Genomic DNA, 18,417 nt, shown 5'->3' with positions numbered 1-18,417 from the left:
CATTTCAAGCTGCACTTCTTATGCCTCTTACACAGAAACACTCTTCTCTCTCCTGCTTGTAGCTGTTACCAGAGAGTAGATTATATAATGACCCTCTTTGGTTTCAGGTTGCTTCCTTTTTATTTATCTAGCCTGAGTGTCAGCTCCTTGAGGTGGGGAACTTGGTCTTCCTGGACCTTTTTTTTTAAATTTGTAAAAAACAGCTCACTCTATACACCACATAATCTAGTACTACTTTGATGTCACCAGTACAAAATAGTGTGTGCTTGGGGACAGAAAAGCCTGCATTCCAAAACAGGTTGAGTATTAACACCCAGTGGGACTTTAGGTAAGTGCTTTTAATTTTCTGAGCCTCTTTCCTCATTTGTAAAAATGAAAGCAACAAGCTAACTTTCCACATAAACCTATTAAGAATTAGGTAAGCTTGAATATTGTTTCTGTAAGGAAATCTCTACAAGAAGGCCAGAGCAACAGGATTGATGTATGCGGCTTTCTTACTATCAGCTTCGAAATAGGAAGAAAGCTTGGGAAACTGAGGAACAGGTATAAGTCCCTAATAAACATAGACTCTGAGACAAATAGACTTAAGTTAAACTCCTAACTTCATTACTTAACAGCTCTATGGCTTTGGGTAAATTATTTCTCTCTGAGCCTTCATTTCCTCATTTGGGGGATAAGAATAATCAGTGTGAATGGTCCATAGCTCTGGCTCAAGAAAGAGGAGTTTCTATTCCTCTTTACTAGATACTACCTTTACTGTGCCTGGCTCTGGCTTGTAGTCAAGTCTTGTCTCCTTAGAGAGAGAGCCTACAGGCCTCAAGGCCTAACGCAGAGCTGGGTAATTACTGAAGATGCTAAGGTCACTTTCTTGTCATCTGGGCTTCACTTAGATAAAGTAAACTGCTCTCCATGATAAGTACCTACCCCTTCTCCAGTAGGCCTAGTTTAGCTAATTCCAGCTGGGAGAGGGGAAGGGAGGCGAATTCAGAGGTGATGTAGAAGCAATTCAGAGATCAGCAACAGCAGAAAGCTGCTTCCCTCTTAGGGATCAAGGGACAATGGGAGGCTGTTGTGTGACTCCAGCCAGGGGCTAGAGATGTCAGGCTAGAGCTGAAACGAAAGAAGGGCTGAGTGGCCAGAACTGGAACCTGACAGAGAGAAGCTGAGAGCTGGGATTACACAGGAGATGCAGCTGCTGCTGTAGTGAAGGGGGAAATCGCCCGACTTCTCCCTCTCCCTGCACATCAGTCTTCCACCTGTATCTCCCATTGGCCAAACCAGAGATCAGTTACAAGGGAGCCTGGGAAATGTAATACACAGCAGAGGAGGGGTAAATAAGCTATCAGACAGAAACTAGGCAAAAGACTGCCCACACATCTTCCAATAATATATGGAAAGTGCTAAAATAGCATGTGATTGATAATCAGGTAATAATGATAGCTAGCAACGTAATGTTGTTATAAATTTTATAACTTTCACTAAAAGTTTATTTATACCAGTAAGTATAGTAAACACTTTATACATATTATCTCATTGAATCGTCACAACAATCTTATGAGGTACCTAGTCTTAATAGTCATGTGTTTTACAAAGGAGGAAGCCAGCTTAGAAAGGTGAAGGGATTCACTTAATGCACAGCTATTGCATTTGAACTCAGGACCGAAACCCAGATTTATGTGATATCAGAGTCTATGCTCTTAAGTGTGGCCCCAGTTATTACTTATAACATGAAGTATACTCTTAAGAGTAAAAGGGAGGGTACTAGAAAGTCAAACATAAATTTCTCATAATGACTGGGAGGATATTTTGAAGACCGAAATTTCCAGGGCTGAAAGCCTAGAACACCCTGTGAGCATGAAAGTTGCCCTAATAAAGAAAGTAGATTAAAAAACAAGTCCATCACCTAAGGTAGTTTATAAAGGTCCATGGCGTTCCCTCTTGAAGGCAAGAGGGTATTTTTGCTAAGAGGATGCCAAGTTCAGTGGCCTCTGTAGGCTTGCTGTTTACTGACATTTGATATGCTCCAACATCTGTTGCCCTTCTCAGTTGATGGGTGCTTCATTTTAGCACTTCCCTAATGCCAGGCTGGTAAAAAGCCTTAGTACTGAGGTCCCCTAAGACACTCACAGATCAGTGACGCAGCTTTGTCTATAAAGGGAAGGAATGTTCAGGGAAGAGAGGTGGAGGGACACCCATCGACCACGATGGGTGGTCTCAGCTCTACTCCAAGGGCACATGACGTCTCCAGAAAGTTATAAACCTGGGTGATTCATACTTTGAAGTTTCAATATCATGTTCTGGGTTCTTAACAAGGTAAATTCTTCTGCTTTTGTGCAAGTTCATGGAACAAGTTCTAGGTTAGCTTTTAAAGGACTGGCAAATTTAGAACTTGGCACCAGAAAAAATGTGGTCCCTTTTGGGGAACTGGTACACTTCTTTGATCCTGTGAACACTATAGGACTTCACACATTGCCCAGTTTTGTCTTGACTGCCTGGAAGCTCAAAGTAATCTCCTTATTTATGGGTCAGACACTCACAGGCCAAACCTGCCCCATAAATCTCTTTGGCTTGGAACTCACCAATCCAGGATTAAAACACTTCACCTTTCAATGCCCTTAAGTAGAGCATACATTCCCCAACCCAGTACAGACTCAAACCATCTGATCCTCTGTTGGTATCTTCCCACATTATACGAATCACCTGGAATCTGAAGACATACAAATTTGAGGGCCCTCTTCTAGTTTAAGTCGTTAGTGTATTCACCTCTTTCTACATAGGTTCTGACTTCAGAGTTCTGTTTTGATTAGTTTTATTCTGCTTAGTCATGTATTACAAGCTTCCTCAAATCCTTTGTGGAAGCTGAATATAAATGACAAACAACTAAAGAAATTGCTTTCTTCCCCAAGCAAAACTGCCAACATCAGTGTAAGCAGCTGTATTCTCTCATCGGAGGACTGATCATTTCTGGTGAGTCATTCTGGCTTCCTCCACCTTGCCTACCTGTTAAAGGATTAGCAAGGCTGTGGGCTCAAGCCTATCACTGCCTCAAGCAGCAGAAAGAACGAACTTCTTCCTCATTAACGGGTGAGGGGCCAGGACACAAGTGGCTTCTCCCCTATTTTTAACACGTAAATCTAGCTCTAGGTACCTCTGAAGCACTGGGCTGCAGGGGACAGCAGAGACTGGGTCTGGAGCCAGACTGCCTGAGTTTATGGCCAAACTCTACCACTAGCAGTCTCTGTGACCTTAGGCTGGCTTATTGATGTCTTGATGTCTCAATTTCCTGCTTTATAAAGTGAGACAATGATACCACCCACTTCACAGGTTTGTTGTGAGAATTAAATTAACACAAGAAATGACGATGGTACTTTCTGTGTGCCAGGCATTGTGCTAAAATGAGCTTCCATTCATAGAATCCTGGCCACCACTCCGTGGGGTTAGTTAACATGGAACTGAGGCTCAGAGAAACTAAGTTCCTTCCCCAGCAGGTTTGTTCACACAGCCAGCAAGCCAAGGAGAAGCCATTGGCCTGGAGTGCAGCAGTGTGACCTAGAGAGCCACTTTCTCTCTTCTGTCTCATTTGATTTCCTCCTATCCTGCCTGCAGTGGACTCAGCTCGCTCATCAGTGCTTGGCAGAGCCCCCAGAGTACCTCGTGGCTATGCTGCTCCATCCACTGTGTTGAGGTGAAATAAGGAGAGATTTGTGTAGGACTGAGGCACCTGTTCCTTCCTCTGCTTTCAGAGAAGGCACTGCAAAGGTTAAGACCAGTACTGGGGTCACAAGTCCACCCCTCAAGTTCCACCTCCACCAGCCCCATCACTAGTTAATCCTCTAAGGGCCCAGTTCAAATGGTGCCTTCTCAGAAGGCCTTTCTCAGCTCTCAAGACAGTGGAAGACACTCTTTCCTTGGTGCTCCATTACCTCACTGTATAGCAATTATAGCAAATGAATAACAGCCAATGTTAAATAAACACTATGCCACACTGCACGTACCAACATGTTTGCTCCTTACAACACACACTGTGAGATAATATATCTGTGATGCAGATACTGCTCGTCATATTTTGCAGATGAGGGCTTGGACGCAAACAGAAACTAAGTAACTTACACCAGGTAAGTGGCAAGAGCCATGATCTGAGCCCAGGCCTAGGCCCCATGGTCACTGCCATTACACTGCATGTTGACTTTTTCACAGCTGTATCTGTCTGTGTCCACGTCCTCCCTGCTAGGCTGGCCACTCCGTGGGCACTGAGACATATATAGTTTTCCTTTGTCATGCTACCATCTAGAACTGTCCCTGTCACATGACAGGCTCCTGCTGATGAACCTGGGCTTAAAGAATTAAACGAGGAGCCTTATCACCTACTTGAATCAAGGCCCAGACACATCTTTCCCAGACCTAGCCAACCATCATCTGCCAGCCCGGCTATCACCTCCCACCCGACCTCCAGCAGGCGAGGATGGCAGAAAATGCATCCTGACATCACAGGAAGGACCCAGGGAAAAGATGCATTAATGGGGCGAAAACAAGCCAGTGGAGTGATTAATTTGGCCTCCTCTTCCATATTATGTTTATACAACTTGATTATATAGCACTTAATTACTAATTTGCCCTACTTAAACCAAGAGTGCTTTTAATTTTTAATGAGATAAGGGAAGAAGATGCCTTTACTTAGTGAGGAGTAGCTATTTTATTTCCTTCTCTTGTTTTGCCCACCAATTAATAACATTTCTAAGGAAACGCATCCCTCTCGTGAATTCTTTCTCTCCATCTTCTTCCTGACCTCCTAGGTTTAAAAAGAGATGGAAACAGACAAGAACCACTTAGAAACAAGCTGACTTTGCTTCCTCATCTGGATGGGCTGGGAAAGGCTTTGTACAGTTGAATCACATGGGACCCACACATGGTGCTGATTTTGGGAGCTCAGAATACGTATTCCCAGAAATCATAACTTGGTTGTAACTGGCAACAGAGAATACAGCCAGGGGTCTCCAACAGGCCATTCCCTCCTATAAGGCCGTGTTGTTTCCTGGGTAATGACAGATAAGTATAAGTGCTGCCCTGGGGCAGTCAGGACCTAAGAAGAGCATAGACACTGGAGTCATACCTGGACTTGACCGCTAGCTCTGCCACTCGCTGTTAAACCATGGGCACATTACTGGGACTTTCTGAGCCTCGGTTCCCTACCTGTAAAGGTGAGGTGAATAACCAAACTTACAAGCATTAAATATCACCTGAGAGGTGTGCAGGAAAGTATTAGCTTCCCTGTCTTTAGCATAAATGAAGGAGGAGATGAAAGTGGGGACAAGGGAGCCCCTGTTGAGGATGTCTGTCATCATGTGCAGGGCCATGGAGTCCAGACCAGTGCTACTCAAAGAGCAGGTCCATAATGACATAAGGAGCTTGCCCCAGAATGTGAACAAACATGCCGACTCCTTCACTGAGAACATCTTGCTATGAATAAAGTGTCATAACTGATTAACATTCTGAGGCAAGTACCTTATCGCATTGCAAACCTAATACACAGCATTCAGAGGGGACCCCTGGTCTGCAGCCTGACCTGACCACCTCTGCCGGAACGACTGATGGACATCTGCCTGTTCTCCTGAGGGCCCTCTCTAGCCTTCCCTTGGCTTAGCTGGGCTCACTTGTACCCACTACAAGCCCCCTTTCCTTCTAACTTTGAGTCCGGCCAATGGGGAACCCAGCAAGGGATCAGAGACTGGGAGGAGAATGAGGTCAAGAACCTAGCTCTGTCCCTCCACGGTCTCTGACCGGCTAGCTGACCCCGCAGCCCCCACACAGCCCTCTGTTCTGGGGTCACAGTACCTGTGCTCTCCCCTCCCCTCTTCAGGTCTGGCCATTACAAACCCTAAGGCACCACATCCTCCATAGCGATTTCTTGATGCCCTGGTCCTCAGTCTTATGAACAGTAGCTCCACTAAAATCTCTACAATTATCCTACTTTGAGGGTGCAATCTGTGAGGACCTAGGCTAACCCAGTGACATTTTACTGTGTATCCTAATTCTAGTTGTCTATTTCTTTCTTTCTTTTTTTTTCTTTCTTTTTTAGCTGGTGGTGGAGAGAGGGCAGGCCATGTAGGGCCTTGTGGGCCATTTTAAATACCTTGGTCTGCAGTATTTATAGTCTGGAAACATTCTTATATCCAGAGTTTTCCTACATCCTACAAAGAGCCATGGAAGCTACAGATTTGAGAATGAAGTTGGTTGGCAGGAGCCAGTTGTCTATTTCTGATGCTACTGTTTTAAATAATGGCAATCCCACTCTGCCCCAGACGAGTCCATGTCCTCACATGATCGAGGTAAACAGTCCCCAGCTTTGCAATCCCAGCCTTGGCTTTAGATTCTGGCTTCGTCCCTTTCTAGCCTTGGCTTTGGTGAGTCACATGACTTCTCTTACCTCACTTGTAAAATTATTATAACAGTACTGGAAATTTCCTTATACACAACTTTTAATGTGTTATCAAATTTTTAAATGTTTAAATTTCTTTGATATCCTTGGTTAAAGGTATTCCACTCAAGTTTCTGAACCCACGGTACTTTCTTACGGTTTGCTGCAGAAAACCAAGTACTTCTAATAAGCAACTGCATTAATGACTTTTCCCTCCTGCATAGTTCTTGGTCATCTGCCTCAATGCTGCAACTGAAACTCCTTCATAGACTTTAGTGAGGCCTCAGACATTTCACGACTCTGAACCAAACTCCAACAGTATGTGGTATGCATGTGTGTGTGTGTGTGCACGTGCAGTCATTTTTCAGGATTTCCCCGCCCCCCCCAATGGATGATTCCTGACTTAATGGAAGGTCTTGTCTTTCCTGATCTCTTATTTGGTTCCACAGCCTAATTCACCGTGTTGAATATCAAGCTTACATAGCATAGGTCTGTTATCCCTGAGTCATCTTAGTTTAAAGAAATAAAATACCAAACCTATTCATTTCCAACAAGGAATTTCTTATGAAACATAAAGGCATAAATGTTAATTAAAATGAAGAATTAATTCCTTATAAGCATGTGTTTCTATGGAAAGATCTTACATATTTTTCAGATTTGCACTAGTATGAAAGGTTGTCTTGAATAAAATGAAGTCAAAGAGTTATGCAGACTTTATTTTAGAAATACACTTCTGTAACCCTTCTAAGTTTCTAACAAACTCAGTTGATGTTTCACCATTTTTTTTTTCTTTTACAACAGTCCCGTTTGTGAGTTCCTGAGTAAAAACTTCAGGGAGGGGGATATTTTGGAAAAATGTTTGTTAGCCTAAGTCTTCGTGTTAACAATACTATTAAAAAGTGTCTTTTAATTCAAGCTCTTAATTAGTTAAAGCGCTTTTTAACATCAACTTCTATAAAAAGTAAATGGGCAGATTATGATGAAAGGAAATACATTAAAATGATACTAGTGATCATATTATAAAGTATTCTCCCAGCAAAAGGAGTTACAAAGTTTCCAAATCAAAGAGGGCACATTTCTTATTTTTATTTCTATATCTGATACTCAACCAAACAATGATGACAAATGTGTGAAGCTGGTATTTTCTATAAACCCCCCCACCCTGTGGAGGGCAGCTGAGGTGCCACACTGGAATCTGTGACCTTCCCGAGCAGTGGGTGTACACTTACTGGGATAAGGTTCTCGATGGGAAAAAAGAGCATGGACTCTGTATGGAGCAAGGCTACATGGCCTCCCCCTTCTTCACTGTCTTCAACTGCACAGTGGGGACTGCTAACACCCACTGGTGGCTACAAGGGTTCTATACAGGGTCAGGGACAGGAAGTGACCGGAAAGGAGGAGCAGGCCCTGTTGCTCGGTCACACTGGAAGGAACAGGAGAGCCACACGTTCTGGATCTTACATACTGAAATAATTTCTGAAAACAGAATTTTAAACGTGAGCTAATGTTTTGACTTCAACATCCATGGGTTCCATTCTGCCAAGTGAATTGGAACAAGGAGATTTACAATTAATTAGAACCTAAAGGTGTTGCTTTTATTTATTTATTTTGGAGACGGAACAATTCTGGAAAGGATATGAATGTGCTGTTAGTGCTGTTAACCAGGTGTAGCAATAGTGTAATGAATGTTAGGGCCCATATCACATTCTTTTTCTTCCCACATTCTTAATTTAATCCTGCTTTAAAGTACTAATTACCATTCCAGGATTTTCTGTTGACTTTCTATGAGGCACTGACACACGGGACAGGACGCTCTGAAAATTCAATCAGAAATCTGAATCTATTTAATTAGAAGCCAGAATCTCATGTCTCCAGAAACACATGCTTAAGCAGCAGAGGGCAAAAGTCAACTACACAAAGCTGATAGTATCAGGACCATATGTGGAATGAATAAGACTAGAAGAGGCCCAGGATAAAAGCTAAATGGAACTAAAATTCATAGCAATAGACAGACTCCTTGTACACAAGAACTATGAGCCCTACATTTCCGTATACTACAAGTGGGAGCTAAACTGTTAATATGTATCAAACTTGTACATGTTAGGCAGCCTTTTGACAGTTATACCTCATAAGGCATTTTAACATAACTTAGGGTGAGTGTAAAAATTCAGCCACAGAGATGTTAGTGGCAGCATCTGTTCAAAACAATGGAGGCAACCTAAATATTCAAAACGGGAAACTGGTGAAAAGTCATGGTCTTTTCTACGGGGTAGAAAGTTGTGCAGCCTGTAAACACAGTAAATGAAGGTGCTTACGTATGTTTTGGGGTGGGAGGGAAGGCTATAAGACGATGCATTGTGTAAACACATTTTTAAAAAGTAAATAATGATTTAAAATATGTGTAAAAAGATAAGAACAATAGCAACCAGAATCTTAATAGTGGTTATTTTAGGGTAGTAAGATTGGTGTTTTCATATTTTTCTTTCAGCTTAATTGAATTTCCTTTTTGTCCCCAATGAATATGAATTATCAGTTGTATTCCACAAAAAGGGGAAAAAAGCAAATTATGATTGGACATTCCAAGAAATAGGATAGTTTCATGTTTCTGGACATCCACTATGTATCAGTCTTTCCAAACCTCCAGAAACTGAAGTCATGATAATCAACTTTACTTTGTGAATGTAAAACTGGCATTTATGGTGACAGGAAGCCAAAGAGAACTAAAAATCACAGAAAGGTGACTCACAAAATAAAACACAAAGGAGATGTATTGAACCGTAGACAAAATCATGGGCTTTGAAGTACTTCATAGGTGATGAACAGAACTGGCTGTAAACGAAGTAAACTTCATGACAAAGGACAGAAGGAGAGGCTCCAGCAGAGCCATGAGGATGTCTGCACGGACTGATCTCGAGGGCAGGCCCCAGTGGGCAGCGTGGATGGTTTATTTGTGGGCACACATTACAGAAAGGGTGAGTCATCGCAGCCCTCCACTGGCCACTCACTCGTATTGGTCTGCCAGACGCAGGAGTCTGTCTGGAACGTGACAGGGAAAGTTGATGGCGGGGGCACACGGAGTCCATGGTTTACGAGGCGGTGACCCTCACACTGGGAGGAAGAACTGGTTGATGAATTGCTTAATTCCTGGGGCTTATTTTCTTTACACGGGCACTCGCCTTAAATTGATTGGTAATTTCATTTTGATCTTTTGTCACTGTCTCCTTTGGCTGATTTTTGCTTCAGATGTTTCCTCCACTGCTTTTTCGGGGGGTAGGGTGGGGTGAAGGCGGGTGTCAGGATAAACATTACTGTTAGAATTAAAGCTTGCTTTGTAGAGTCTTGGAACAGAACTGTCTCTGAAGGTACCGGAAATCACGGTGAGTGCACGCCATCTGTGGGGCCTGAAGAAAGCAGAGCGGAAAGCCGTTTTGCATGGTCTGTCTCTTTGCCATTCAGCTGAGTTTTCTCTCAAGGCACCTTGAAAACAGACTCCTTGTTTTATGCATCCTTTGCATGTCTTAGAACCTTTCTACTGCCTGTGCTTAGAGAAGGTAAGCATGTTGATATTTCATGAACTTATTTTTTCCAGTGTGTTAATTTTCTAGGGCCTGTAGCCTACAGAAGTATTACAAGATGCTCCCGACTTCTAACTGTAATTATTTGGTTTCCAGGATATTCAGAATTAGAGGGGATCACTTGGGACACTGATGGCCAAGGGAGTGAGGGCTGACTTTCCAGGGAGGAGGGAGTGATCAAATGGAAAGGTCACAGAGGTCGAGACGGCATGGACTCCACACTCCTACCAATAACAGGAGGAAGCCTCTCTTCCTCGTGTCCCCTCCCACCTACTCAAGGGCTGGACTTCTACCACGGATGTGGCATGTGGTTTGACTCCATTTAATTGATTAAGCTGTAGATATAAAGACCACCATGAGGTGATTCTTGTCACACTGTCCACTGAAACACAGTTTTGAAACTGCTAAAAAGAGAACACCATTTCTGGAGGGGGATAACTCTTTAAGATGTTGTTCATCATTCTGTTCTTTAGTGAAAATGGATGGCTGTATCAATACCGTTTGTGAATTTGAAAAGAAAATAGTAGGCAGGCTTTAGATGTCTGAAGGAAGGGGGTGTGGGACAGGGCAGGGGAAGAGGGAGACTGTGAGCAGGAGAACATGAGTGGATAAAGGAACAGGAGGTGGATGCTCAGAATTGCCAGCAGGTTTCAACACGTGGAACAGCAACAAGCCTCCTAACTGACTGATCTTTCCCACCAGAAAATCCCATCCACCGTCCCTCTCCCTGCATCTGTTAAAACTTTTTCCCAGACTTGAAATATACAGACGTTTGCAATAACTTTAAGTAAAACCCACAATTGTAAGGCCTCCCAATCCATTGGTGTCACCAATGTAAGGTACACAGCTCTACCCCTAGCTGAAGTCACTGATTCATGGATCTTGTAAACTGGGAAATCCTGTCTTCCCGGACACGTAGGCCCTTCCCTAGGTTGGCAGCCTGGAGCCTCTGGACTCCTCCTAGCCTTTCCTTCGATGTAGAGGAGATGACCCTGGCTTTTTGTACTGAAGTCTGCATACCTAGATAAGAAGTAAAATCCTCCATCTACCCACCAGAGAGAAGACAAAACATCTGGCCTGCTGGAATCATTAAGCTGCTGGCAGGAATTGCTCAGTTTTCTTAAAGAAAGTAGCGGCAGGCACCCTGAAGACCAAGCTAGGATCTTTGAAGTTCAAAAAAACAAACAAAACAAAACTATATTAAAATTCAGGTTGAAAAATATGAACCACAGCGAAGCAGCAGTTCTGTTTTACCTCAACTTGCCAGAATGCTGAGCTGGTTCCCAAGCCTGCAGCCGACAGGTTGTCCAGGCTGGCGCATCCTCTTCAGAGAGGGCTGAATGAGGACAAGTCTTCACGCACTTAAGCTCCTGAAGCAGTTCCAAACACAATCATCGGAACAGTGCTGATCGTTATACGCAGGGCTCACGGAGGTCATCAGAGCTTTCAAAGGCTCTACATATCAACAGTCTCGCCTGACTGGCAATTCTTCTTATTTAGATATATTTTTTAAAGGAGATAAAACCAACAAATAAAAGAGACACTAGAGAGGCCAGGTGCCACTGTCTGAGGCTACACAACGAGCAAACAAAGAGGCCAATTCTACGCGGATTCCCTCAGGGCCTCTCTCTACCACATTACAGTGTCCCCTACAACGACAATCAGTCGGAAGAGGCACACATGTCCTCGGGTGGAACAGGAGGCACAAGCTTGTCTTTCAGCTGTTGGGAGCCTTGCAGCTGCTACTCAGGCCACCAGGGCCAATATTCAATGGTCTGTACCTTCGATTCTGCTCCAGAAGATCAATGAAAACTCTCGTGGAGGGAAGACGCCAGTGTGGAGCTGCGAGTGGAGCCCTTCAGGAGCGGTGAGCTTCAGTTTGCCGGAGACACCAGCGAGGTCCCGCCAGTCCCGGCGTGGAGTGCTGGGTGGCGCAGCCCCAGGCGGTCGCCCTGCTCTCTGTTGGGGTGCAGACTACTACTTGATGTGTGACCAATGACATTTCTTTTCAGAAAATGCACCTTGAAACATTTTAGAAGCCAGAAAGTATTTTTAAGGAAAAAAAAGAGAAAAAATAGAACAAAGTAGAAACAGCATGAAAGCCAGGACAGGCTATCGATCCAGAGACCTTGGCTTCAATTCTGCTCTGTCCCTTATTAACTGCAGCCTTGGGCAAATTACTTAAAACCTTTCTGAGCCCTGGTTTCCTCAAATATAACACAGGGATGGAGACATCTATCCTGCAGGTAGGAAGACGACAAAATTAAACGAGGTGTCTTAGTCTGCTTGGGTTGCCATGACAAAATACCACAGAATGAATGTTTAAATGACAGAATTTTATTTTCTCACAGTTCTGGAGGCTGGAAGAAGTTCAAGAGCAAGCTATCAGCATGATCAGGTTCTGGTGAACACCATGCCCCTGGTGTGCAGAGGGCCACCTTTTCACTGTGTCCTCACACGGAGAGAAAGGGGACGGGATGAGGGTACAAGTGTACATGTTCCAGCTCTCCGGGGTCTCTTCTCAGAAGGGCCCCCATCCCACATAAGGGCCCCGCTCTCATGATACCGTCGAACCCGAGTGACCTCCCGAAGATGCACCTCCAAATACCATCATGTTGGGGGTTCAGGCTTCAGTACAAGAATTTTGAGAAGACTCAAACATTCAGTCCGTAATATGAGGTAACATATGCAGGGCCTTAGCAAGCATCTCTACTGTTTTGTTTTAGAAATTGGAATTTGTTCCAGGAATGGCAAGGCATCTAGTTGTGAGATCATCTTTATAAGCTGATAACACTAAAATAATAATTGATGAGTCAATGATATTTCATCAATAAATAAATACCTCCATATAATATTTCCGAGTACCAGAAAATCCAGGAAAAGTTGAAGACTCAACTCTACTGTGTTTACAAACTGCAGTTAAATTCCACAAGGCTTCATGAGTAGATCCAGTTCTTGAAAGGGATATTTCAGAGGCACCAAGTCGAGAAGCCTGGGTGATATGTAGTGTACCACACTTCCCAAAATGTGGTACAAAGGGCACAGATAATTGAAATCAGACGTTTGCATCTGTGTGTTTATAACAATGTATCCTTAAGTTCTACCGCCTTTCTGGACCTCTGTTGCCCACATATGTTGTTTTACCAGGCAGATTCTATGAAGAGCACCTGCAATAGCTCTTGGTACATAATTGGGTCACAATAAGTTACTAGGCTATTGGAAAACATGGCTTCTAGTCCTGATTTTGAGACCTTGGGCAAATCATTAAACTCTCTGATCCTCAGCTGAATGAGTATTTCCTGAACTCTCAGCTGAGACTTGGGCTCCAGACTTCTCAGTTTGGGCATCTGCTACCTGTTTCAGTTTTGGCTAAGTTTCTCAAGTTCCTTCCCCAACCATAAGTAGGAGTAATAGAGTAACCAGCATGGGACTAAATGAGCATTCCTGACCCAGGGAAAGAACTCACAATGTGCTACTGATTATTACCACAGATAAACAAATGGTCACATCCCAGTTGGTAGTTGTCCAGCTAGGACTTGAGTCCAGGTGGTCTGACTCGAGAGCCTGTGCTTGCCACTCTATCTGGGCTGCTTCTCTACCGTTTCTAAGCTGGCTGTTAATACTACCAAGCTGCCACTCAAAATCTCTCCATAAAACCCCACGTGTGAAATGTCTTTTGCAATTTGGTGGTAGGAAAAGCTTTGTCTCCTACAAGAAACTGGTATGCTTCCTCTTTTTGAAAATAAGAGTTATGCAACTTATCATGTGTTCTTTTCGTCTTGGCTGCCAGGAAGCTCAGAGTCAAACTATGTGCTCAATCACTGCCGCCGAGTCGTTTCCTTCTTTGTCTTTGTTCCTTATTTTTTTCCTTTAATTCCTTTTTCTTACTAACATTTTCATTTGTGTCTCTTGCTGATAGAGACCTCAATAGTATTTGGACAGTGGTGGACAGAGATGAAATAAGCAAATACAAATTTAAAATTTACAAGAAAAACTTAAGTTTTGAACCTTACCTGTTCTACTTGCTAAAAGAAAATGGTCAAGGGGATATTTAAAAAAATAATTTAAGGGCTACTTTAAAGGAGGAAAAGCAAAAGGAAATCGACAGAAAAACAGAATGACCAGCACTAACAGAGGCCAAGTCAAATAAAAACTGCAATAAATATGTCTGAGGCTAGAAGTGTTTGTGCTTTCCCTGCCTGGAACCTATCATTTCTTAATTATATCTTATGTGTGTTTTGCAAGATGTGAGCTGCTGTCAAGAGGAAGGGCAGTCCAGACAGGGGAGGGGCCACGGCCTACCCCTTGCTCCTCACATACCTGTACAGAAGTGAAATCCCCTGAGGCACAGGCACCCAGAATAGCAGCACCCACGAGAACAGACTCCACCTCTTGGGACAGGACCACAGGCATGCCTGCACAGGACAAGACCACACCTTGGTTAGTGTGTGGGCCTGGGGCACTGTGGGGAGCCAGCAAGCAGCCCGGCAGTAAAAACACCTTATGTGAAGTATAGCAACAGGCACCTCCTTCCCAACCCTTGCAGTTCCTTATCTTTTGGGATTCCCTGGGTCTAAAGGGTTTCATTGCCTCTCCCTGCTGGTGCAGTAGCCAAGAGCCCCATGGGAGCCAACGCCATATAGATCAACTCATGAGACCTTTTTGCCCAGGCTCCCCAGGCTCCTGCTAGCTGCTGCCTGCCATTTGGTTCAATTCAGTTTAACAGATGTTTCTTTTTTTTTATTTTAATCATTGTTCAAGTACAGTTTTCTCCCATTTACTCCCATTCCAGCCCACCCACCCAGCCCTCCCTACTTCCCTCCCATTACCCCCCACCCCTAGTTTTTGTCCATGTGTCCTTTAAATTTGTTCCTGTAAACCCTACCCATTCCCCCCTGGAATTCCCCCTTCTCTCCCCTCTGGTCACTGTAACAGACATTTCTTAAGTGCTTTGCTGGGCCCAGGGAATACAGAGCTGAATTTGACTCTGTCCTGCTGTTCCAGTCTCAAGGAGAGATGGATGAGAAAGAGATAAAGGAGGTCAATTCTGTAACTGAGATGCACTAAAAAAAATGAAAGTACTACAAGAGGGTGTGACTAACCCCTCCAGTGGTTTCCAATGTCTCTGAGTACAAGGCAAAGCCTTTCCTTGGCTAACGAGGACCTCCAGGACCGGTGCCCACCCAGGTCTTCCTCTCTTCCCTCTCATCCTGGCCACATTGCCCTGGCCTCCTTGCTCTTTCTTAATTCTGCTTCAGGGGCCTCACCCATGCTGTTCCTCTGTTGGGGTCAGTCACTTCCTTCTGGATGTCCACGCAACAACAACGTCTCACTCCAAGTCTGTGCAAACACATCCCTCCCACTGTGGCTTTCCTGACTGTCCAGTTTAAGACGACGACGTGCCCACAGCACTCCTTCCAACACTGTTACTAAGTCTGTCTTCCCTGCTAGAACATAAGCTCCATGAGGGCAGGGGCTTTGTTCTGTCTGCTGCTGGATTCCAGGATTCAAGACCACTGTATAATATTTGGTAAGAGCTTCAATGAGGAAAGAAGACACTTCTAGCAGGGGCAGGGCGTCATCAGAGTGGAGGTGAGGGTTAAGGGTGCAGGTGAAGGATAATGCAGTGGGGGTCTGCCAGGCAGGGAGGAACATGCTGTGTGCCAGCTCCAGAGGCGGAGGGTTCATGGTGGGTTTAAGATGAGTAACAATCATTCAGAAGACAAGCACGTGTATAATAAGTACAATGTATATAAAATATAGATGTATTTGCTAATCAGGAGATGGCAGCAAACTCCACAGAGGTAAGCTCTATGGCCAGACCTATAAAATCTTTTCCTAAGCAAGACAGATTTATTTTTCCCAAAGCCTGGACTCCTCTTTTTATCTTTTCTGGGAAGACTTCCCTGACATAACCTCCTTTGTACTCCCACCATGTCCTGCCTCACCCTCCCACTCCAGGACTGGGCCAGTCGGCCAGCCATCCCAGACAAAGGGGGCAGGGAACGGAATTCTCACACACATCCTGGCATGCTCAGGAGTAGCAGCTTCATGCTGCAGGGCTGGCCCGTACTTGAGACTTTGCTAACAAGTAGCAGTTGGGATGGGGGCTCTGGGAAAAGTTTAGACCTGGTTCCACTAGCATTGTGTCTTTCGGCATGTCACTTCAACTCTTTTAGCCTCAGTTTCCCCAAGTGTAAAATGGTGATGAAGAGACTTTCCACACAGGTTTGCTGTGAGGATTAGTGAGAAAGGGCATACATGCAGAGCACATTTTCTGGCCTATGATGAGCCTTTAAGAATGGGGGCTGCTACTGTTAGAATTATTATTGATAGTGAGTGACGCCCTTCTGCATGCACTTCTCCTGGGCCAGAAACTGGAGCAGTGGGGAAGGAACATCTCAAGGGGAAGGACAGACACCAGTCTGCACTGAAGGGCTGTGTCGGCCAAGTCAGGAGAATGCCTTAGCAGAATCCCGGGGTCATACAGACTGTGACTGTGACCGTGACCAACCCCGTGCACTAGGGCTTTTGAGAAGACAGTTTCTCCAAGTGTCATTCAGCTCCCAAACCCCTCTTCACCCTGCCAAAAAACCTCCCTGGTTCTGAGCAGGAAGGAACCAGCTGCAGGCCCCTTCCGCTGGGAACTGGAAACCAGAGGAAACCTGCTGAGTTCCCCCACCAGCTCTCCAGTTGCAGCCCAAAGCACTCTGCAGCCAGACTGCCAGGGTTTGCATTCTGGTTCCCTTGATGACTTAGCTATGTGATCTGAGGCAAATTAGCTAAGCTCTCTGTGCCTCAGTTTTCCCATCTGCAAAATGGGGTTAAAATTCCACCTACTTCACAAGGCTGCTTGAGGATTAAAAGTACTATTGAGGGTAAGGCACTTAAAATGGTGCTTGCCTCACGGAAAGCACTAAATTAGCACTAGTTGTTACCTCTGAAGTCTCCCCCCACCTGTTACCCTGGGTGGAACCAATTCGCAGTTTCTATTTGCCCCTCAGGTCAATCCCACCTCTTCCTTCCAGCCCTGACCTGCTCTAGGTGCTCTGGGTCCGGGAACAGTGTGTGGACACTTATGGCCCAGTTGCCCTCTGGTTGCATTGTTGAGTAAGCTCCAATCTGGGAGCTGTCCTCATGGAGCCCCATGGTTTTAGGTTGGTTGCCTCCCTGCCCTGGCCCCTGTACAAGCCTAGAGAGTTGGTAAGACTGTGAGTTGCCCCAGGCTGTTGCCTGGTGGCCAGGGTTTCCCTACACCCTGCCCACACCTCTGTAAACAGAGCCTTTGTTTGACTTTTCTCCAGTTAATCCCGTTAGAGTATGTCCTCTACTCCCCCCTGGAGCTAAATCACAGTGACCCCAGTGTTCTCTGGTCCCCCGGACACTGGAGAGCACATCCATTCTCTGTCTGTAATGACCCAGTGAGCAGGGCATTATTGCCCTTCTTTACATCCCTACACCATTCTCCGTGCTGGGTTCACTGTCATGCTCAGGGAAGGTTTTGGAGGAAATAAACAAATGATAAATAAGGCAGGAAGAGGGAAACCCCTACTAAAATTGCTAGAACTGGAAAACAAAATCTAGAAGGAGGAACATTTAGTCCCCAGTCAGTGGGGGAAACCTACAATTACTTGGTACACACCAAGTATTTCTTGAAACCACAGTTAACTAAATGCCCAGGGCACAGAGAAATTCTGCCTCTGCATGTAGAGGACTTTCCCAAGTTGCCGAGGCCCCACTCTCCCTGCTTGCAGCGAGCAGGCTGTTCCTGAAATGGCAGATGTTTATGTACAAAACATTAAACTGTTTTCTCCTCAAATACACGTCTTCTTTTTGGTGTGCAGCTGCCTAAGGAAAGAAATGAACTAACGTTTACAAGTATTTATTCCTTAGTACAATTTGCAGGAGGGAAATTACCATTATTTCTATCTTCTAGCAGAGAGAAATGAGGCTCAGAGAGGTACAGCAACTTGCCCAGAGTCACAGAGCTGTTCCCACCCCCAACCCTGCTCTTTCCCATCACTCCACACCTTCCCCAAAGCATCTTCCACATTCCACTGGGTTTTCCACAGGCATTCCTGAGAATCACGTACCAGGTCTGAGGTCCCTCAAAGTTTTTCTTTGCAGGAAAACTAGAGCAATTACAATGTGTAAAGGCACCAAAAACTCTACCTCTACACCCTCTGCTCTGTATGTGTCTTTTATAGGAACGAAAGCAAATGTGTTCTTTTTTCCCCAGTGCTGGGTGCAGGAGAGGAAGAAGGCAGCCTGGCCTGGAATGTGAACTATTTTATCTGATGCATTAATGAGTTTAGCAGAACCCAAGGCATTTAAAGGCAGATGCACTTTGCCATCACTTGTCAGTCACAGGCTTCCCAAAGCAGAGGAATTTCAGGCCAAAGAAAAGGTCCCTTTGTCTGGGACTGT

At 44.7% G+C, this 18,417-nt stretch overlaps 1 protein-coding gene across 11 annotated transcripts in view; it reads right to left on the bottom strand.

Moving 5' to 3' along the window:
• FGGY (FGGY carbohydrate kinase domain containing) overlaps positions 1 to 18,417 on the bottom strand; it is a 390,193-nt gene that overhangs the window by 54,425 nt on the left and 317,351 nt on the right. For 7 of the 11 annotated variants that reach the window (XM_028513518.2, XM_036026185.1, XM_036026179.1 and 4 more), the window contains one exon: positions 14,311 to 14,405. The exons of 2 other annotated variants lie outside the window; for them this stretch is intronic. In XM_028513518.2, coding sequence (XP_028369319.1) covers positions 14,311 to 14,405 — 95 coding nt within the window. Of the gene's footprint in view, positions 1 to 4,421; positions 5,013 to 11,244; positions 11,361 to 14,310; positions 14,406 to 18,417 lie in introns of those variants that run through there. 2 more of the 11 variants (XM_036026177.1, XM_036026178.1) reach the window with 2 other exon arrangements.

This window comes from Phyllostomus discolor, chromosome 5 (assembly GCF_004126475.2).
Source record: "Phyllostomus discolor isolate MPI-MPIP mPhyDis1 chromosome 5, mPhyDis1.pri.v3, whole genome shotgun sequence".
NCBI lineage: Eukaryota > Metazoa > Chordata > Mammalia > Chiroptera > Phyllostomidae > Phyllostomus > Phyllostomus discolor.
The sequence above is the reverse complement of the archived record's forward strand: the minus strand, read 5'-3'. Positions and strand labels throughout refer to the sequence as shown.